We start from the raw sequence: 23,324 nt of genomic DNA, 5'->3' as shown, positions 1-23,324 counted from the left end.
AAGGAGGGGTGCAGGCACCTTCAGCTCACTCTCTATCAGTGGAAGGGCAGCCTGCAGAACTTTGTCCCACCTGAGGCCTGAATTGCCCTCTGATAGCCCTTTCTCTGGTGACTAGAGAGGAATGTAAAACCCCTGCTGCAGTGACACTATGCCACGCTGGTATAAGAGCAATTGTCTAGCACATGTCTAGAGTAATGCTTCTCCCATAAAAGGATCTGTGCGATATCCAGTTCTGATGTACTGCTTGCTTAAAACGATGTAGCACCATTTGCACTGATGGGGATTTGTATCAGCTAAGGATCCAGCCTCTGACCAGAAACATGCTGTCAAAAGCTGTTTGTTGAAAATCACTATGTATTTTCTCTCTGCCGCTTTCTGTGTCACTCACTGCTGTGCAAGAGGGAGCTGTTTGATTCCAGATCTAGGCATGCTGGCACAGTCAGAATCTTGGGGGCTTTTTTTGTCTCCTTCAGAAGAGACAATATGGAGATTGTCATTTATTTTGTATGGTATCAGCTGCGCGTGTAAAAAAAGTTTCTTGCGGACTGAAGTGAAGTTGAGCTATGCCTTTTATGGATTGAAACATATATGGATCAGAAAAAATAAACATGGAAAGTTAAAATGAGACCAAAGAAAACTTCTGAAGTTTTTAGCACATTTCACCTGCAGTCAGTCTGTCACTGGAGGAGCTAACCCTCCTTTCAGGTCATCACTCCACTAATTGCATTTCTAAAGGTTCAAAGAGGACGTGGTCCTGAAGGAATCTCATCCACTGCTAACCGCTCTGTGTTACCACTCCACTTCTGTTTTTCAGAGAATGTCAGCAACTCCTGCTGACCCTCTGTGCACTCTCTGAACCCTAGCTTTGCTCCTCTGCAGAGGACTTCTGTAACACCACCTAAGAGCAGCTAGGTCCCGTTCACTTACAGCCACTAAATGCCTGGGAAAGGAGCAGTGACATTTTCCAGTGCGCTAATGTTTCGCGCTGCAGCAAGAACTTTGACATTTGTTAAGACACAACTGACTGACGTTAATGGAAGTTTGTCCAAAATCCATATAAAGTCTCTTAAAACAAACAAAAATCCTGGGCTATTTGTCCCAAACAAATGTGAGTTAGTTAAATGTAAGAGAAAAGCTTACTGTGTGTTTGCAACTGTACGGTCATATTTTTTGTTTTAACTTTATGAACACTTAGTAAACCTGTACTCTCCACTTAGATGGATTTTTTTTTCTTTATAATTAAACACTGTGGCTTCCCAGCAACTCATATTATTTGCTGTAACTTCAACTTCAGCAGATTCCTTTCTTTAGGGGCTTCCTGTACAATTCTGTCTGACCTTTAGCAAAAGACCAGCCTCTTCAGGCTGTGTATTTTTTTCTAGCTGCTTTGGCAGCTCCTTACGATCTGCTTCACTGTAGATTAATGAGCTACACATGGCTGATGGAACTGTTAGAAATTTACAACAGGAAAAATTCACCAATGCAAAATCATGTAGGGGACAGTTTCTACCAGCGTTACTCACGTGGAATAGTACCTTTCTCTGTTAGGCATCCTGCTGATTGAACATGAAGAGGGTGAAGGTTTCTGGCTCATAATGTATATAAGAAAATGCTGCCAGATGGTTTTAATTTGAGCCAGATTGTGAACCCCCTCCTCAAAGTGGGGAACAGTTATTCTGCTGGGACTGCTCAAATAACTGTTTGTAATCTGGCTCTCTGAAAATAAACGAAGGGACCAGTCATTGCTGGATTCAGTGACCCAGTTAGCAGACACCTGCTCTGGGAGTATGGTAACTACCAGCTTGAAGTAATTCTCCAGGGAAATGCAAGCTTTAGCAAAACTGTTGCAACTAACCTAGAACATTCAGAGCCTTTGCTTAACCTATGGCGCACCCAAAATGTCTGCTTCTACCTGGACCTGAGTGGGATCTGCCTGGAGCAGCCACATGCTGGGGCTCATCCCAAGCAACCCATGTCTTTCTGGAAAGAGGTGGTATGCGCTCGATTTCCTCCATGACACGGATCAGGACGAAGCTGTCGCCCCAAGCTAGGAAGGGCTCTCAGGTTCACCAATGTGGAGGCAACTTCTGTTCTTGTAAGGCAAGGGCACTCCTTGATGCACACGACAAAGCTTTACGTGTCGCTGAGCAGCACATCTGTGTCCACCTTCACATACAGCCGTGTGTTATTTTCTGCACAAATAAAGTAAAAATTGTTCTTGCACTGAGATCACCATTAATACAGATGACTTGGCAGTGGGAATGAAATGCTATTCAAACACCACTCGTTGCAACTACAGTAAGGTTTTAGATTCATTGTCTTCCCAGGGGACAAACAGGAGGGCAGTTACACGGCCAAATCTTGATGGTAAACAGATACCTGTTATTCCGATGGTGATTTCATTCCCAGGTCTAAATATCAAAATTAGATTATAAATTTATATGTGAAAAGGAAAAAATGTTTTTAAAATAACTCATCTAAGAAGGAAAAAACATTTTATAGTTAAGGGAATACATTATTTTACAGGCAAGTATCCTTTTGTGGTGAGGCTTATAACCACAATAACCACACGCTAAATGTTCTGTGAAGCCTTCAACTCCAAGACAAAACTATGGTATCGTGTACCTTTGAATGTAAGAAATATTATTTGTTCTAGAGATGTTCAGAAGCCACAAGTGCAGTCCACGTGTAAACATTTGGAAGGGGGATTTAAAGTCAGGATTGTGAGTTGGCCAAGGAGCAGCTCCATGAGGCTTTATAGAGGCTTTCTGCACCACCTGTATCTCCAAACCTGAGGAACAAGTGGGCTGTGCAGTGAGACACTGCAGGAGTCCTTGAGTACCTGCCTATAAAAGGGATTAAAAGTTGCTGTGCATCCAGCCACAGCTTGAGACTTGCCCAAAGCCTGTCCATATCATTTTTCTTTGGGATCTGGAGTTTTTCTCTGGTCAGCCTTACATGCGCACAAAACTTCGGGCAAGCACACAGTACAGTCACTGGAGAGCAGACGAGGGAAAGCTGGACTTCAGGCTAAAATAATAGACATGGCACTTTCATATCCTTAAGCATGAGATATAGCGTCAGTACAAAACATTAACTCTGGGCTTTGAATAATACAAAGGAATTAAAACTACTGACAGTTTATATTCAGCCACAGAGAAAACTCAGAATCCAGTAAATGATCTCCCTAGTGTTTCTCATACAAGTATTTACACTTAACACTGTAACATTGTTAACAGGAAAGCTATTACAACCTTTACAAAGGAAGAAAGGTGCCTTTAAATGTTACAGCTCTTTGTTCATGTTGAGCAAAAGTTAAAGATATTCTGAAATTCCCTGCAGAGATCACTTACTTTATTGGTAGGACTTCTCACATGAAGAAGCAAGGCTTTGTCGTTAAAGTATAGTGGGAAGGCAGAGGGGAGATAAGAAAAATATTTTTGTCAAACACCCTCTGGTTTTCCAAAGCCAACATAAAATGCTATTTGTCTAGTGTGTTAACAAAAAAAATGACAGTGGATTTAGATTATTTCTGTGTCTGTCTTATTTCTTTTTTGTATATACTTTTACAGAAATCTCTTATTTAATTTTATATTGTACATACAAAGAGACTTGCAGCGTAACCCGCTGTAATTGGCCTTATCAAATGAAATCATGGTCATACAAGTTTAAGAGATTCCATTCAGCAGACATCTGCAAACACTATTCAGAGCCCCAGTATAACGTTTCCTTGAGTTTCTTCTGTAGCTTTTGTGTTTAAACTTTTTATCCACACTGTTCTGTTTTTTTTTTCTGAAGGGGTGGGGAAAAACACAATCTGTAAAAAAACAATTCAACAGAGCTGTAGAATTGTGTTTTATAAACCAGGTGTATGGATTATAAACATCTTTGTAAGTCGTCATCGAGGGGAGAGTTAGAGGACAGCATAATACACTCAGAACTTTGTGGTTCCCCACAAAAATGTTGCAGAGTACATGTCCATAGATCCCCCTATTCTTCTTGTACAGCACACAGTAACATAGCTCTTCCTATGAAGGTAACGAGCTGGGTTAGGATACTGTGTTCCATGCTGGTACCCCTCTGGCAATATAATTAGACACTAAGATAATTTTATGCTCTCTGATATCACTGGCTTGCAAAAAAGGTTATAGGTTCAGGACCTGGTCCTTGGTCAATGTATAACATTTATAATTGTTCCAGATGTGCACATTATTTAAATATATGCATCAGCGTGTAGATATATGTTACTGATTTACATGCAGCAAATATATGCCTCCCTGAAACCAGTGCTGGCAAGGATATAATTTGGCTGTGGTAAACAGAGGAGGGATTAAAGCCACAGGGTGGAAACAAAGAAGTATGGGTTATTCATAAAGCAAGATTCTAATCTAAATTGGAAATAACTGTGAATGCAAATGAATTATTTCATAAATGGTCTACTATTAAGTACTATTAGCAACCCTCCTATATACATCTAATACAATTCTTTCAGAAGCCAGTTAATCTTTCAGAAGTCATTCGTGCCAATACTGAAGGCTATATGGTATAATCCTATGCAAGAATATATAGGAAATACTTTAAATAGTGAATTGTTCACCTGCACCAACATTTTTCTAAATATATTTATGTATATGTATGTATATATAGTAACATGAACTTCTTTCTCAGGAAAGAGTAATCTAGAAGATTTGCTTCCTCGTGCAGGTTTTATGAAGGGATAATGTATTTGTCCATTCAGCAATCGAAACACAATCTCTACCTACACCAGTCCTGAACCAGTTAAGAGAGAGCAAACAGGACTTACTCGACTGATGCTGTAACCATCCAAAATATCTGGTTTTGTTAGAGCTTTGGCTTAAAAAGGAAGCCTAACTTAAGACTTTTCTCTTGAATCTATCTAGAGATGACTCTAAACTAGTACAGACTAATCTAAAATCTAAGCTGCTAATTCTTCTGTTGTATACCCCATTCTACTATTTAGATTCTAAAGATTCTGGAGAAGTATTCTGGCGAGAATTGCGCACTGCTTACTAATAACGAGCTACTTTATATAACACAAACACTGTGAAGTAAAAAACACTGTTTCATATATGCTTACCATTTTGCGTGTTTTGACTCAGGATCTGGGAGTAGAGGTCCTCCGGGCTAATTCCCAGGCATTTACAAATTTCCTCTGTGCTGTAAGGCTCAGGATGTAATACCTCCTCGACAATGGTCAGCATTTCCTCTAGGCTAACTCCTAGGTTGGCCTGCACATCTTGGAGTCTCATCATTTTTTTCCAGTCCAAACTTTTTGACTTTGAGAGAAGCTGAAATTTAAAAAATAAAACATGTTGTGCTTTCCAGTTTAACACTAAATTGTCCATTAGCAGCTTTAAGACCTATTTGCTCTTTTCAGTTATTAATTGGGAATTATCAATAGCCATTTTCTATCCATGCATAGCAGATAATATTTATTTATAAAAGATCTGTGCATTGTATGATATCACATCAGTGATTCCTCTTTTTCTATGGATGTCATTACTTCCATTATTAATATTTCAAAGCCCCATTCAGACTATTGCTTGTACAAATGCTACAGTATTGTAATACTGCAAGTTCCCAAGGAGTCTGTTTCTATACTGCTATAATTTGTTCTAACACTGAAAATTAAGATGCTCCTGGAGTTGAACTTGAGGAAGACACTACAAACTGTTCTCATAATAGCCCTAAAAATATAAAAAATATTTGTGCTAGAGAACTAACAATAGTCTTTCCCAAACAGCAGCAACAAAGTAAATTTAAATTATGTTTTTAAAACATAGAAGTTAAAGTTTTGAGTCCTACAAGAAGGTTAAGATGTATTAGTCGGAATCTGTTCCATTCATATATGATTGCCATTGTGTTAACTAGTCATAGGTACACCTGTTTTTCCAACTCCAGATAATGAGGTCATGTGTTATGTATCTTTCTGACTTTTTGGCAGTTGAAGGTAGTTACTTTAACACTCTAGAATCCTAAAAGGGAATACATCAAAGAGGTTTTTCTCTAGGAATTTGCTGCATGTGATGATCATAGAATCATAGAATTAGCTAGGTTGGAAAAGACCTATAAGATCATCCAGTCCAACCATCCACCTACCACCAATAACCCCACTAAACCATGTCTCTCAACACAACATCTAAATGTTTCTTGAACACCTCCAGGGACGGTGACTCCACCTCCCTGGGCAGCCCATTGCAGCGCCTGACCACTCTTTCACAAAAGTAGTGTTTCCTGATGTCCAGCCTAAATCTCCCCTGGCGCAGCTTGAGGCCATTCCCCCTCGTCCTGTCACTAGTTACAAGAGAGAAGAGGCCGACCCCCAGCTCACTGGGGACCCCCAGCACACAACCTCCCTTCAGGTAGTTATAGAGAGTGATGAGGTCTCCCCTGAGCCTCCTCTTCTCCAGACTGAACAATCCCAGCTCCTCAGCCGCTCCTCATAAGGCTTGTGGGGTTCAACTCCAGGAGCATCTTAGTTTTCAGTGTTAGAACAAATTATAGCAGTATAGAAACAGACTCCTTGGGAACTTGCAGTATTACAATACTGTAGCATTTGTACAAGCAATAGTCTGAATGGGGCTTTGAAATATTAATAATGGAAGTAATGACATCCATAGAAAAATCATACTAAGTGGTCGCTGTGGGAGCCTGTTGATACAACACCCTAATTTCAACAGATCAGTACCGAGATAGATTAGCAAGAACGTGTCGGTATCATTTTACTACATTCACTGTGTCAAATTCTTCACCATTTTAATTGAGACCTAGGCTTCTGTGTGTACCAGATCAGGCTGTATGCTCACAGAGAGTTTAAAGCATTGCAGCAAAATCAAAGAATGGAATCCTTTTCCCACTCAAATCCATGTTAAAACTCTCCATCAGCAGAGCCCAAACTTCACCCATCATGTCTTGTTATTCTTTTCAATAAACAGTGGGTTTGAGTAAGATTGGTTTGAAATCATTTAGGTCTCAGTCCAGGAAAGCAATTTAGCACATGTATAACTTCCTGTATTAAAAATATCAGGGTTTTCACATGCATGCCTGAAAAGTATCTGCGTTGCTTTGTGTAAAGTTGGAGCATGAGGTGAGGTGGTTGTTTAAGCAGATCTCCTGTCCAACTATCTGCTATAGATTCTCACCCTCCTGCTCTCCTCCTCTAGTACTGTTGCAGGAGCTTTTCCAGTTTTGCTTTATTAGGGTACATAAAAGTTAACTACTTTTGGTGCCATCTAGTGACTTGCTAAGATTTATGTGAAGCTTAGTAGGGCAGGACAAAATCCTCATCATATGACTCTGACGCCATTGAAAACAGTTTTGTGTTTAGTGGTAGGGAAAGAAGCAGCAGTGTTTAGTGACTAATGCAGAAACCAAGGTGAGACAATTTTCTTGTGGAAGACTGAAGACTGATGCACTGAGCATCCAGAACTCTATAGCCTCAATGTAATGATATTTTAGCTTACTTATGGATCAGTTACAATAACAATTATTACTTCAGTTATTTTACTTAAGTATTCGGTAACTCCTGTGTTGGTGTATGTTTATGATATGAATTTAGAAGTCTTTCAAGACGCTACATGAATGAAATTCCTTTCTCTAATAATTGTAATCCTAATGTTCAGCATCCCCTGGACTTTATTATCAGAAGTTAAACAGAAATAAGAATTTAGAAAAAATAATGTTCTACAAGGCAACAAAAATCTTTCTACTCGTAAAATAAATAATCCAGTTAGAGTATCTGTCACACTACTGTCATTTCTATTCTTCAGTGGAGATGCTGTAGTTTGGAAGAGCTAACTACACTGAGTTTTACAGGTGAAATGTTTCAAATGGAAACTGACTCCTCCAGCTCCATGAGCAGGGCTTGCTGGGAAGTTTCATGTTGCTTATAACAAAGTTTCAACTGTAACAGCATTGGAAAAAATGTTATAGGCAAAGAATTTTTTTTTTTTTAAATAAGTATCTAGCTGCAGCAGCTCAAATTGTAATGGACACAACCAAAATGGGAAAAGACCCATCTATTAGATGTACAAAAGCAAGCCCAATACTGATCCCACAGTTGGATATTTTCTTGCTGCTCTGACTAGATTGATTAAAGATGTGGACAGCGTCCAGCTGGCTCTTAACTGTCAGGATATAGCATCTGTAGTCATTATTGTCTCTTATTGTTCAACACAGGCACACTGGAGCACTGCACTAAGAGAATGATAGGACAATTATAAATAAAAGAAAGCCTGACTAGAATAAGTATAGGAATGCTTCGTCCTTATATAGCAACATCCCTTTCTTATACTTTACATTTCTGTAATACCATCTGAGTGTTTTTCCACATTTAACAAACATTAGCTGATTAAGTACATGGCATCCTAGTTGCAGAAATTCTTGGCTCCACTCTAGCTGAAACTGAAGCGAACCACACACTACGAAGTATGGGGATTGCAGAGCATGCTCGGTCATCCTGCAATACCTACTGCATAAGTGCTCTGATACATAAAGTTAATTTCCTGTAGAACTGAGAGCGTTCTGAGGAATATAATTTACTTTAAACATACTGTTTAATGGTGCACAAGAAAGCATTGAGAGACTACAGCAAAAATAGAAAAAGACGCTCCCCAGAACAAATGAAGTAAGCAGAAGAATGACTGCCTAGAAGGGAATGGTGCAGAACCTGAGAAGAACAGGTTAGGATGCTCAAGAGCTTCCTTGCTGTAAGACAGATTGATATCAAAACGTTCTGCACTACTGCCAGTAGAAATATATGGTGTTGGCATCTTTACTTACACAGAGCTTTCTGCAAACAAGCAAGAAATATTAGAATGGCCTAAAGTGGAAGAGGAAAACAAAAAGCCCATCCTAAAAAAAACCAATGAGAATTTCTTGTAAAGCGCAATTGTGAAGCCCAGCATGTTATTTCATGTTTCTGTTAGCTTAATGGTGCATAAAAGACTTCCCTGCTTCCACTTACATACCTGCCCTCCTTCACCTCACTGTGACCTCTTCCTAAAGACAGTCTTTTCCTGACTCAAAATATTTTTGTAGTGTGTACAACAGCTTTCCATCTGGGTAGCATATGTTTAAAAATAGACAGGTGTATGTTGTTAGTCTACTTAAAATCATGGATCTGCTAAAGGTATCCATTTAAAGACTGCATTGTAGCTAGCAATAGTGTAAAAAAAATAAAATAAAATCCTTCCTTGCCATCATTTTATTAAACAGATTCAATAACTTAGAGCAATTTAGAAAACTGTGATTCAATTCGCAAAAAATGGTATTATAGAACAGTACCTGAAAAGGTCTTCCAACTTAACGCATTTACTGTTACAGTTTGCCTTTCAAAACACATCATCTCCGAAGGCTCTTTGTGCCTTGTGCATAATAATTTCCAAAATAAACTCTTCCTAAGAGACCTAGTCAATCAGTTATCCTGAATTCGAGGTTTGCCAGTTATGCAAGATCCAGCACACAGAGAAGTCCTTATCTTAATTTTGCTAAAGGCACAGGAGTCTTTTTATTAACTTCAATGACAACAGTCATTGAAGTCAACTTCAGCGAACATTAACTGTGTTCACCGGCGCTATTATTTTTACCGTATCTAACATACACCTAAAATGTGGCTGTTTTTCATACTTGAGTTGAAATCCCATTTTAAAAGCCTCCTGTTTTACTTCCCTCCTGTAAAAATATCCCAACTATCATATTTTACATTGCATTTTGTCAGCATCTGACAATCTACTCAACAATCTTTTTATTATTTAACATTAACAGTGGTATTTTCTTTCACAGAACGATTATGCCAACAGGTGCTCCAAGTAGCTGTTTGTTTAGATTGAGTACTAGAGTCTAACCTATATTGTGGCCAAATGTTTTGTGGCAAGGAGTTCCACGCTGCACTTTTGAAAACTTTTATCTATACTATGTGACCCAAATTTGTTTCTATAACACAGCACTCTATGTGGGTTATAATTGCAGTCAATCTTTATGCTTACTCCTCATTTAAGTTAATAAAAAATCCACTGTGTTTTTATAACAGACTCAAGTCAAACCCTACATCTTCATTTTCCCAAATGTATAGTCTACAGAATCCACAAATAAAGTAGAACTTAGATTTGTCATGTTCAGATTCCATATATTTTAGAGATAATTGCAAACTATAAACAGGCACTTTAACCTAAATGCTGGGTTTTGATTCAAGCCTGTTTTTAAATTTTACACTAACGTGCATGCTGCTATTCAGTATTTCCAGTATTACTTCCAGGCCTCCAACTAGTTGCTTTGATGTCTTCTAAATCCTCGAAAATACACATCTATTGACATGCATACATGTAAACATGTGACCACACTGGTTGCTTTCCATTATTTGTCATTATTCAGCTTTAATTAGAAACAGTCTATCTCATTAACTCAGAGTATTTTTTGCTGAAAAAAACAGACATTCCTCCATTCAAATATAACACAAAATAAATAGAATTAAAATCACATAATCTTCTATATAAGGGCACAGTCCTTGCACTTCCATTAAACTCGGCAGGAGTTGTTTCTGCAGAGATGGAAGTGTCTGGTGCTGGAAAGAAAAATGCTACTTAACATAGCACCTAGCCAGGTGTTAAAGTAAAGATATGATTGGTCAGAAGTGGAGAAAAGCACATATTTCGATGAAGGTTTCATTAGAGTTTGACATAAGCCATGCGTTACCTTTGTAGCCAGACGACACTCCATTACCCTAATATTGTAATGAGAAGTTGCTGCTTTATTCATTTCAACACAACTGTTAGCAATAACAAACGCTGCTCCGCTTGGAAGTCTAACATCAGTTGCCCTCAGAGGACTGAACTCTATCAACTTGGCCTATCGAAAGAAAAATGAATGGTTAGTTTTAATTTACTACTAGCTAACAGTGCACTTAGTTCTATAAATCAAATGCAAATTTGCATGTTTTTTCTCTTGGAAATCCAGGGACAGTTAATGAAGGAAGCTGACATGAAACAGCAAGAAAAGAGATTTAACCTCATTGGCCGAGTTGCACATACATTTCAACCCCTTCCCTTGTAGTTGGATTTTAAAATGTTTCCATTAAGTCTTTGGGTTTTTTCAGCATTTCACAGAACCCCACCCAACCTATTTTTCTTGCCTGTTTAAGACATCAGTTTTCCTTTGATCTACAGAAAAGTACCAGACCTGGCTGAAGCTAATGTGTGTGCTACTAGAAACAAGCAGCTTCACGTTCCCTTCCCCTCTGCCAATATCCGTCTCCCCCTTATTTTTCTATTTTCCCACTAAATCAAGATTTAGTTCACTGTGGTACAGCATATTACCAAAACTGCAGGGTTGACTGGAGACGATGATCGTGTTACATACCGACAATCAGAGAAATGAAATAAAACTATATGAAAAGTAGTTACTGTGTTCTTTCTTCTGAGATAAGCGACTGTCTTGCCTCACAGATGCTTTACATAGGCTGTGCAAGATGTTCCCAACATTTTGTGACCTTTTCATGGAATAAGCTAGGCATCCATTAATTAAATAATTCAGGATGTAATGTAATCAAGAGATTAAATTCACATCTGGTTTTTCATTAGGATAAGTTGTAAATCATGTGCCCCGCTTTCGCTACTTAGTATAGACTGTAACTCTGCAAGCAAGGATGTCTTACTGGTTTTGGCATTTTTCACCCCCAGAGAGTTCCTTGTGCAGCTAGAGTGCTGAATAAACAATGACAAATCTGCTTGTACATTATGTACAGCATGTGTGTTACTCCCTGCCACTGAGATTCTGGACCACGTCACAAAATCACTATCAAGACAGCCAAGCTTGCTTACATTTCAGTATACCCTCTCAGAACTGCTACATTAGATCAGAACCACTGAGCTGGTCCAGTCTCCTGTGTTTGACAGCAGCCTTAAATGGATATTTAGAAGGAGTACGAAAATAAAACATATATAAAGTAATCTTTTTTTTTTTCCTGATGTATTTTTCCAGCTTTCCATAAGGAAAGGTTATGGCAGTTATACTGGAAGATTCATCACATTTTGTTTAATAGCCACACATAGGCCAATGTTCTATTAGTGCATCCAAGAAGATCCTTTTTGAACCCTTTTTAAACTTTTGTCTTCCAGAATGTATGGTATTTCTCAATTTAACAATGAATGCTTTGAAAAAACAACTTCCTTGTTTGTTTTTAAACAAGCTGCTTGTTAATGTCATTGTGTTTCTATTAGTTCTTTGGTTACGAAAAACAATGCATTCTCAATTTACCTTCTCTTGTCCATTCAGTATTTTACAGAGCTTCAAAATATCACCCTCCAAGACACTGTTTTTCCAAGGTGACGTTTTAAAATTTTCAGCCAATGTTCCAACTTTTCTAGTTCTAGTATTACTTTTTTGAGATGGGTGGCCAGAACTGCATTCATCTGCAACTATACTGAAGCAAAGATGTTTTCAGTTTGGTTCACAATTTCTCTTCTAATCTTTCCCTTGCTAAAGTAAGTAAATTATAAGCAAAGTAAAGGTCTCCCATGAAAGACTACATTAATTTCAGTAAACGTATTTTGACAGGTTTTAGGTTTGAACACTCATAGTCCTGTGTGCCTTCTGCAACAGAGGATGAACACCATTGTAAATTCAGCTGCAAGCACTCATGCATAACTTGGCAGGTCCTGCATGTCATGGCTAGTCCACCTTCTGTCACCATGTTTACGACAGCTAAATACCTTCTATAACAGAATTCATCCAATTCTGGAATTAGCAGAACTGCGGAAAAAATCTCCATTGTCTTTCTAACTTGACCTGGCAAAACTTCCTAGAACTGTTTGGTTATAAAAAGTTTCAAGAAAGCATTTTTGTAATAATTATCCCATTTGCACTGAATACAAGGCATACCGACTATTCAGATTTCATTATATGGGAAGTGTTCTAAGTTCAGTGATCAATTAGCTGGATGGTGTGGAACCTGGAGCTCGTGCATCTTTCCCCACATCTTTTCTCCTTCTCTCCATTTCTAATTTTTACCATCTTAGTCCTTCAGACTTGTCATACTCAACTGTACACAGGAGTACACATATCCTTCCTATTTCATTTGCAATGGTGCCTATCCTGCTTGCCAAGGTATTCCAGTTTCTTGTCTTTCTGCTAGGTACACATGAAGACGTTGTTTACATTAATGTGTGTTAAACTGTTGGCTTAGATTACAAAGATTCACATACAGTTCCTTCTTCTGCAAGAAAAGAAATGGACTGATCCATTCCTCCACCTTCTGTGCCAATGTAACGTTCACTCTTTGTGCAAATTTCTGCAAGTTCCACCTGAAAAAAAAACATTAAATGTGAACCTTCAGCCAAGATTAATGATGATACTTTTGCACTGCTTGCATATGAACTAGTGAGAAAATGAAGGAGTTAATGACAGCTGTGAGACCATTCTCACACACTGAGTAGCAGAAGCTGGTATCAACCAGGATGCCACACGGCCTCTTTTTCCTTTTATTCTGAAGAAAAAGAGAATCAACTACACAGCCTCCACGGGACCCACCCCAGCCAGCTTTTCAGAGTAACTTTATTCAGATTCTTAACACTAGTAGCTGTCCTCACCCGCCTTCCTCATTCACCTCTCACTCCTCCACCCCAATAACTAATATTTTGTTGATTTATTAGTTGAATCCATATGTGCACTTATCTTGTTAGCTTACAGAATTATGGCAAATTACACTGTTTTAATGCACTGACTCAATAATCAGAAGTAATGGATTGAACCTTACTCAGAAACCCTTTCTCACTGTAAATACTCTAATCAGTGATGCTTGTCATTTCTCTTTGAGATACTGTACTCCGCTTACATTGTTTATCTGACATAATTTGTAAGTATATGTGATTCACATTCTTTTGTGACATTTTAGGCATATCTTTGTGCATTCTGATACTTGCAGGTCAGAGGATAGTATGGGAGTGTAGAATATCTCTATCATAACTGTCAAAAGTAATAATTTACAGGAAAGCTTTCAGCCATCAGGCCAAGTCAAAACAGAACACCAGAGAAGCCGCTGAAGAACACAGACTTTTCAGAATGAGGAAAGTCAAAAGGAAATTATACACATCCCCATACCATGACCCCTATCACTTTGTTTTTCTAAGCACAAGGTAACCACAGGGAAGATGAGAAAAGAACTTTAAAATAAAGTTGCAGTCTGTTTCTCGGTCTGGTGGCAAAGTCAGTTTCAGATTCCTCACTACAGATGAAGCATCACATGACTTAAACAAGCTAACCGGCAAGGCAGGGACATTAGCCAGTACAGAACTGTAAAAGGCAGCAGACAGAGGCAGTAAATCACCACGCGAAGAATGAGATACGTGCAGTGTGCCTTCCTGCTGCCTCACTTCATTTCTGTAATGGCACCACAGACAAAGTTGTAAATGTGATGCTTAGATCAGTATAATCAGGCTGAGCTGCTTGCAAACGCAGTAACAACCATTTTACTCAGTTCGCAGTGCAGTCATGGTCAATAAACCTCAAGCTGATAAGCAAAAGTTATCCAAGGAACATTTACAAATTACTCTCAAACTATGCGGACTACATCTCTCTGAATCAAACATGAAGGGAGTTCAGGTCATCATCAGAACTCATGCTGGTGTTTCTCTTTAAGCAGATCCCCTTATACAGGTGAAAAGACCAAAGGGTTTGTTCACCTCATATGGATGTTGTACAGGGTAAAGGACCACTCATGAGAATAAGAGCACTAATGAGAGAACATGGAAAGTAAAACACTCTTTTTTTCTGTGCTGCCTTTCCTTTGTATTTTGTATTTGTATTTTGTATTTGTATTTTTAAATGAGCTGAAATAGAGAGAATACTTTTTTTCTAACATACAGAACCATTACACATTTTATTTTTCTTACTTTTTAGCGAAAATAATTTCCCTGTGCCTTTTATTGAAGATCAGGTTCATCAGCATTTGTTTTTCCTCTCTTGTCCCACCTCCATAGCAAGACGTCCCATTTCCAGTTTGAACCTTAGACCTCCTTGTCCTCTCACCATTTGTCTCTGCTTCACTACAAATTGTAAATAATTCTGCAATGTTAATGCATGTAATGCTGCTTTTTTCTCCACTTAATGCTAAAATTCTCAGCAAGGTTCCACAGAAACAAAGAACAAACCTCCACACAAAGCAGTCTCTGGATGAACTCCTTCCACATGTGAAGGAGTGCCTGTTTACAAGCATCTGTTGCTGGGACGTGGAAATGGAGGCATATTTCAGACAGTTTTGAAGAACCTGTCTCTTGAGAACAGAGCAATACCACATCCTTGACTTTTGCAGCCACTGGCAGGAGACATGAAACTAGAGTTGATTAATATTATTCACTGGCAGCAACAGAAACTTCTCCATGGTGGCTGAAAAAGACCATGCCAACATACTGGTCATGTACAGTTAAATAGGAGGTGTGGCTTCGCAAACCTGTCCTGAAGTACATCTCCTAAAGCACTGTTACTGTATCTTCCACTCTTGAGCACAGCTGCCTTTGCAGAAGTCAGAAATGGAGCATTTCACCCTTCACTTAGCCTGGCTGCATGTCATCTCCATATAAAAATCCAAATCAGCTACCACTTGATTGCTCAAATCATTTAGACTTTATGAGGCTGGGTTTATTAAATAAATATAAGGAGAAGTCTTGCAGAGGAGGAATGTTAACAATTAGGACAGTGCCACTCCCCTGTCCCTTTACATGTCCTGGTGAGCTGTGCCTGGTTAGGCACTGGGTCTTGCTCCATCCCAGCTCACCAGCCATCCAGCTGCGTATGCTGGGCTAACAGTGCTGTCTGAGCTTGAGCAACTTTTGTTTTGAAACTCAGCAAGGATTGGCAGGACCACCAAGTAGTAACTGGCAAGGGTTGAGAAGAACCCTCTCCACAAGACAGCCCAAGGCATCCCTGAAACATGATTTGGTTTCTAATTTAAACAGGCCCTCGCTGACACAGGCAGGCCTTCTAATACTAGGATGAGAAGCATGTGAATGGAGGGGAAAGCGTCATCTGTATATAAAACAGTTTCTACTTACTATTGAAACAAATGGCCAAATGTTTGCCTTTTTGCTAAAATGAATGAGAGGGCAAAGTTCAGAGGAACTGAATTGTAGCACTGGAAGCTAATATGAAGTCTAAATTGGAGAGTCTTGTGTACATACTTGATACTTGGAAAAGGATGGACTAAAACAGTGAACTGAACCTCAGGAAGTCTGGGCTCAATTTCTAGCTCCACATTAAGTTTCCTACGATTCAGGGAAAGTCCCTTTAATTCATCATGGCTCCATTTCCTCAATAAAATGAGGAGTATCTTCCCTTTCTTTGTATTTAGCAATTACTACTTGGGATTCTTATAAATACATGTAATCATTCCTAGAAACTGAGAAAAAAAAGACCACATTTTGCTACTTGAGTTCTCTGACTTAAGGCGTCCACATAAAACTGCTCTAAGGAAGAAAAGTGCCAGGACCTTGCAATGAGAGGAACTAACTAGTGCCTGTCTCAGAGCAATGCCTCATTTCTATTCAACTCACTACACCCAGACCTTTAAGGCAGGGGCTGTTTCAATCCTCTGTTATTCATCTTTCACTATAGGTATGTCTCACCTGTAAAAATACAGTTTCTCAGATCCCAGATTTCACTGCACAATTTGCCAAGATCCCAAATGTATGTCTGAACGGTACCTGGGCATGCGTGACCTTCTTTCCCCTGGCTGTACCACACCTCCTGCAGGGTTAGCTCAGCATTCTCACAGCCAGGTTTGGGGGAATGCAGCCCAGGCTACAGCACAGCACCACCTGCCAGGCAGTGGTTCAGCAGCAGCCAGCCACTCCCGCTAGGGCTAAAAGAAACTACAACACATCTAAAACAGGCAGTTCTGTTCCTATTGAATTCTGCAGTAGCAGGAATAGGTCCTGATCAGGTGTTCTTGTTGAGCTAGGTAAAAGCAGACATTTCTTCTTCATGAGGTACTACAAGAAATACTGTTGAAAGACTAAACCCCATCTGCACACAGACTATACTTCCATCCCATGTATTCTGATCCATATGTAAGGTCAATTTCTGCTAACCACAAAATATAAATAGTTCTGTGCACCTAAGACTCACGAGCATGATCTTCCCATCCCTAAAGCACTATTTCAAAAACACTAATAAATCCTAATTTAAGTCTTTATAGAATTTTACATACTTTACCTTAAAAGCATTCCTATAATTCCTGTTATCTTCAGTTTAGACACAGTGCAGATATTTACATGATATGTTCAAAGTCATGTGAGTCAATCACAAAGCTGAAATAAGAGTTCAAAAACCTCCCTACTTCCAGTATTGCAGCTTATTTCTCTAAAGAATATGGTATCATGGAAATCTCTGCAGATTGGGCTTAAAATCTTTTTAAGATGACAGTAATGAAAAGGGTAACATAAAGATACTGAAATCAAAGTACAGTTGGGTCTGAATAGGAGCATTACAAATAAAAATAAATGACTTAATTAATCAGATGAATCAAAAATTCCTCGTCCCAACTCTTCTATGATCCATATGCTACCGCCCTCTGGATTTATTATTCTCCCAGGAAAGTTGTTCTAACAAGGCAGGCTAGACCAGAACTTCATTTGTGAATAATACATATCATGTAGGCAATAAATCCTAAGCTGTCACCTACACTATTTAACAAGCAAAGCAATACATTTAACGTACCCTTCCTCCCTCCCTCCCAAACCCTAACACTAGCCAAGAAGTATAACATAATGCTCCTGAGTTAGTGACAGGTCTTCAGTTAGCTAAAGTCAATTTAAAAACTTGTTTCAGAATAAAAATATAGAAAAATACAGCATATATTAACATAAAAGAAAACACAGTGGGTCAGACCAAATCCACATCAAGTTCAGTATTTGTATCTGAAAGTGGGCTCTTAGTATTGAGCAAAGGCCAAGTGCAGAAGACATTTCCCCAGCGCCCAATTTTTTGATAAACAGCTTCCTGAGCTGAACGTGAGTTCTGTACACTCAGTAACCAGTAATGGATTTCTTATTTATGAACTTGTCCAGACTCCACTCTAACCCATCCAAAGTTTTCACATGTGGAACATCCAGTAACAAGACTTCCACAACTTCTCAGGTAAAGAAACATCTCCTTTTGTCGATGCTCAACATGCTCCTGGCTAGCTTCATTTGAACTCTGGCTCTTACAGTGTGAGAGACAATGAACAATTGATTCCTAAGCACTACATCAGTTGCATTAATCATTTTATGGACTTCTCTCACCTCTTCTTACACTGCAATCTTGCAAAGATTTCTAGCTTACTTTTATTGAGGTCGTTCTGTACCTTTGATCATCCACATGGCTTTTCCCTCAACTTTTTTTCAGTTTTATTATCTTAGTTTCTAAAAAAGAACAGAAGCAGACTTCCAGTTTTCCTAAGACTATCTGAGACCAAATTTCACTGCATCTTTTGCAATTTTCATGTGGCAAATGAGCAACAAAAAATACGTGTCAATATGTGTTTAAACAGACATAGGATAATGCAGCCTCAGCCGGTTCAGTACTATTACTGCACCTCTTTCACTGAGCTTGTGAGCACGTCAGCCACTGCTGTGCGAAGTCCCCTTGCCTAAACCTGCTTTGTGCACTTCAATATCGAGCTGCTTTGTACAGCTGGTCTGTTTAGGCTCTGAACACGTGAGAGGGATGAGCATAACATGACAGTAGTAGTAGCTGGTAGTGAGTTAAATCTTGCAATCTCCCTGCTGATCTGTGAGGAAACATGAAATATTGCGACTTTTGAATGCCAGACCCAATATGATACAAACAAACACAAGCAGTGCTGTTGTATCTGCTGGCAAGTATGTATGCCAGATTGGCTGTGTGTGAGTGGGGGATGTTTAGTATCAGTGAGTTACATGAGATACTAAGCTTAACATTTTTGATGTTTATCCAGTATAAAAGATACAGCACATTAAATGAGAATATGCTTAATTAAAACAATACAAAGCGACAACATTCAGAGTAGAGTCAGTGCACGCTTTCACTCACTTGCCTGGTAAGCAATTAAGCATTAAGATATATTTCAAGCAATAATCTATTTAAGGAAGCTGCTGTCTCTCAAGGGTTTCAAAACTGAACCGTTAGATTTTAGACAACTTTAGTTGGAGCATTTGGAAGAAGTGAAAACTAACAATACACAAAATGCATCTTTTTCAGGACGTTCCCTTATTCTTCACTCTTTTCAGAAGCTTAATTCTAAATCATGCTCAGAATGTATCCTCTTGCAGGAGGCAGCACTTACAAGTTTGTCCGTCAGGCAACTGGCTCCCATGTGCAGGCCTAGGCTAGCCTTTGATCTAAGAGCTCTACTACCTACCTCTGCTTTTTGTTTGAAACAATTTAAGGTTCTCCCTGATAAGGAGCAAGTCAATCTTGGGTTACAAGGAAATAAATTACTACCACTTAAACCTGTTTTATCTTTGAGCCACAAGATTTCCTATCCAGCATGCAAAAAGTCTATCTAGGAAATCATATTAGTGGGGATACAATTTAGTCCGACAAAGAAGGGTTGTGATTTTTTATTATTAGTTGCCTTATGTGTAGTTACTCTAGATAGAGAGATTACTTGTAATAAGAACTCATCAATAGCTCTGCATTATGTTAGCTTCTTTGTTTTTTTAATGGGAAAAGTGGATTGTCAGTAAAACGATACTTTTTGCTAGTGTGTATTTTTCTTTGCATGTTTACTTTTCAATATGAATCACCTAAAATTCAGGATTTTTTTTTCAAAATTGCTGAAGAACTGATAAAGAGTATTTTTTCTGACTATTTCCAGGCACTATTGTATTATGTTTGACCATTTATACCTAATACTTAAGCTGCATGATAACTTACAAACCACCCACTACAGCTCGCTTGATTCTCTGTTGCCCTGTAATTTAGTTTAGTTTCTTTCAGTTTGATGCTATTAATAATGACCACGAATGCCTAAATGGTGTTCAGGTATAAAATGTGTAATAAAAATTAACAAAATTCACTTACAAACATTTTCCTAAAAATAGAATCCTCCTAAAGAATTATCTGAGTGAGAACAGATAAGGGAGTTTCAACTTTAATAGTCCCCTTGCTCCCAGAGAGGCCAAGGGCCAACTGCTCTGACTTTCACTCAGCGCAATGGGTCTGGACAGTATGTAAACTGTGACAGAATTTGTCCCTATATAACTGTCACTGTCAATATGTTCCATACCAGTGATCAATCCCTTTCAATCTCACACAAGCCTTTAAAGAAGTAAACTTGTGTAAGATTAAACCCCTTAAAAGAGTAAGACAATTAGTGAGTAGGAGACAGGCAAATATTTGTTAGTAAAACAGAATTAGTGTTGCTTAGTACTTTTTTGGAACAGCTTACCCTACATTACGCAGAAACTTGATATATACAAACCCAGAATGACAGCAACCAAAATAAAGCAGCCTTCTCTATAAAATGATAGCATTAAATTACATCTACCTCAGTGATTTTTTGTAAGTTCACTCCAGCCACGGTTAAACATGCTACATTTTCTATATACAACAAGACAGGAATCGTGATTGCTAATCTTTAAAATGAAAGACCAATTTTCTTCCTGTTTTAAAGTTTACAGCTCATGAAGGAAAGCTCCATGAAGAAAATGCATTCATTAATGAGAGATCTTTTTAGAATGACATTTTCAGTGATCAAAAAAATCAATTCAGCGAGCAAATTTAACTAATTTGATGTTTCAATATCTATTGAGCCCAAATTCCTGTATGTATATCTGGTTTCTCTATGGCAACACGGTAATGGCTCTCCAGTGCACATTCGTTAATATTTTGTCTGGTTTCATCTGAAAAGTCAGACTCATTCTGCTAGTGCCCGTACAACTCTGAGTGGGGGGGGTCATTTTATGGCAAATTTAGAACCTGGTAGATTTTCTATGAAATCCTGCAGGGACTGAGCTGAAAGGGTGAGAAGACACTATGTAAGTGTAAGAAAACATTCTCCATCACTTAAGGCATATTTAAAGTCAAGTGAGATATAATATTGTTTTTCAATCTTTGCATGTTTTATTTGTATATATATGCATGAAAAGAACTTCTGAAATATCCGGCACTATGTTTAATTTATTAGAGTACAGAATGATGTTCTAATTATTTCTGCTACCAGGAATGTCCTTATTTTTAATATCTGTTCTTGACTAGGAATAGCCTGCTGGAAGTTACCATCTGCTTCCAGTTTGCATACAAACTCCCAATTAGCTAAAGTTCATATATGTTTTGCAAGGTAATTGTGCATTCTTTTTTTCAAATATAGGAAAGTATTTGTCAGATACCATCTGAATGTCCTCATAACCACAGCAATCTTAGCTTGACTTTGTCTGCCCTCTAACATGCTCAAATAAAAGATTATCAATTTGGTTGATGAGAGATTACAGCCTTTGATTACCACTGCTATGAAGTACTCTGTTTCCCCTTGATTACAAACATACACAGTCAAATTTAACAAAGAACCTTGATTTTTAAATCCATAGGGAGAATGGATCTTTAGCATTTCTCAGTATTACCAGTACTTTGAAGTACAGTGGCTACGTACCATTTTCAGTGTAAGCAACTTGAGTTTCTTATAGAAATAACCTCAGTATGAATTTATCAAGCATTTTTGATGCAGCAACATTATGAAATGATCCTAATCAGAATTACCAGCACACATTATTAATTTCAAAGTCACACTCTCAGTATGAATATTCACAGAATATCTTGTTAAATACGCAGATATTGAAGCCATATTGTGTATCAGAAATAATTATCGTATCCTTCCTTTATTGTTACAGGTTTCAGAAACAAGACAGAGATGATTCATGTTGGCTCCTCTCTTCTCCCACTGAAATGAGTGACATTGCTAGTAATTTAACTGTTTAAACACAGGTCAGTGTTGAATATTTTGAAAATCCCACACTCCAATTAGTGAACTTCCTATGCTCAGCATTTTCCATTAAATTAAATAAACCTTACTTAGTTTTGATCTATTTTTCCCAATAAGTATGTGCACAGCTGCCCAGCCTTGAGCAACAGAAAAGAAATATTAGGGTGCCTGAAGAGAACTTAGTACCACGAGATTTAACATTTGGACAGCAACGCTATCATCACATCTTTCAAGTAATTCTAGTTATTCAAAAGTACTAAATGATTTTCTGTACTTATTAGTTCCTACCATGAAACACAAAGCTGGGACAATTTAGTGCATTATTCTATTTCCTTTACAAAAAGTATCTTTTCCTGATGAAAAGTTTTACAAAAGATTGGTTTTGTAACAGTAAAATAAAAATCACTTTAAAATCAAACGCTAATACTGAACATCGCTGTTCTTTAAGTGACGCCAGCAGTCTCAGACTGGTGTCCTGTTTGAAGAAGGAAAATGGATTCTTTTTAAAGATCGCATTCTAAATTTTCCATCTTGCTATTTGAATGCTATTGCACTGCTGCAACTGGTTAGCGCTGCACATCTGGCTGAATTGTCTTAGATTAGTATTTTCCCTAAACTATTGTGTATGTGTGTGATGGGTTTTTTAAAAAGTACTGTATGCAAGCTGAAACAATGCCCTATTGCGGACTGCTACACACAATAATTAGAGAGCATATTTTTTCCTGATTTTCTTTCCAGTGTCAAAAAAAAAAGCTATTTTTAAATTAAGCCACCATGAAATTCTAACTATGCTTTTACAATATTTTTCATGTTGGGGTTTATTTTTTTTTTTAGGCCTCTTAATCTCCTAGGCCCAGACTTTTCACTGAAAGTGCTATCTCATAAAATTTCTAAATTTCAACAACTTTTACTCTGCAGCTGCTATTGAAAACTTACATTTATCGTGGAAGAGAGCACATAACTCAAATATTCTAATAAAAATAGTTTCATGGAAGCAAAACAGATAAATGTTCCATTCAGTAAAAGGTCAATTTTTCATACTTTTGGCTACAGAAGCCCTACCATTCAGCCAAATTTGATTCCAAAGCCAAAAGCTCTATGTCCTGCTGCTGTGGACGATAGTGTTAAGATTTTGCAAAGTTCATCAGACTAATGAGGGGCAAAAAGGCAATCTTTTCTCATAAAATTACTAAGACAGTGCACCCCAATGACCAAATGTTGTTACTCATAAGTACTATTATTTACAACTTTTGAAAATATAAGTATCTGAAAATAAAGGTGAGGGGCAGAGGTAAAGTAATTACTTCTTCCATAAAAAGAAGCAAACACATCAATATCCAGAGCCCTAAATATGCAAGGTCCTGATTTGGTT

At 38.1% G+C, this 23,324-nt stretch overlaps 2 protein-coding genes across 10 annotated transcripts in view; one reads left to right on the top strand and one right to left on the bottom strand.

Annotated features, from left to right (window-relative positions):
* Nucleotides 1–23,324, bottom strand: part of GALK2 (galactokinase 2) — a 51,276-nt gene that overhangs the window by 12,819 nt on the left and 15,133 nt on the right. The window contains exons 6-8 of the mRNA XM_021407941.1: nucleotides 13,221–13,319; nucleotides 10,714–10,866; nucleotides 5,099–5,309 (exon numbers count right to left, since the gene is read on the bottom strand). Coding sequence (XP_021263616.1) covers nucleotides 5,099–5,309; nucleotides 10,714–10,866; nucleotides 13,221–13,319 — 463 coding nt within the window. The remainder of the gene's footprint in view (nucleotides 1–5,098; nucleotides 5,310–10,713; nucleotides 10,867–13,220; nucleotides 13,320–23,324) is intronic.
* FAM227B (family with sequence similarity 227 member B) overlaps nucleotides 1–23,324 on the top strand; it is a 121,202-nt gene that overhangs the window by 95,236 nt on the left and 2,642 nt on the right. For 8 of the 9 annotated variants that reach the window (XR_002442049.1, XR_002442048.1, XR_002442044.1 and 5 more), the window contains one exon: nucleotides 21,861–22,370. The gene's annotated coding sequence lies outside the window, so the exon portion shown is untranslated. Of the gene's footprint in view, nucleotides 1–21,860; nucleotides 22,371–23,324 lie in introns of those variants that run through there. The other variant, XR_002442042.1, reaches the window with a different exon arrangement.

This window comes from Numida meleagris, chromosome 9 (genome assembly GCF_002078875.1).
Source record: "Numida meleagris isolate 19003 breed g44 Domestic line chromosome 9, NumMel1.0, whole genome shotgun sequence".
Classification (NCBI taxonomy): Eukaryota; Metazoa; Chordata; class Aves; order Galliformes; family Numididae; genus Numida; species Numida meleagris.
Note: the sequence above shows the minus strand (reverse complement) of the source record. Positions and strands in the feature narration are given on the sequence as shown.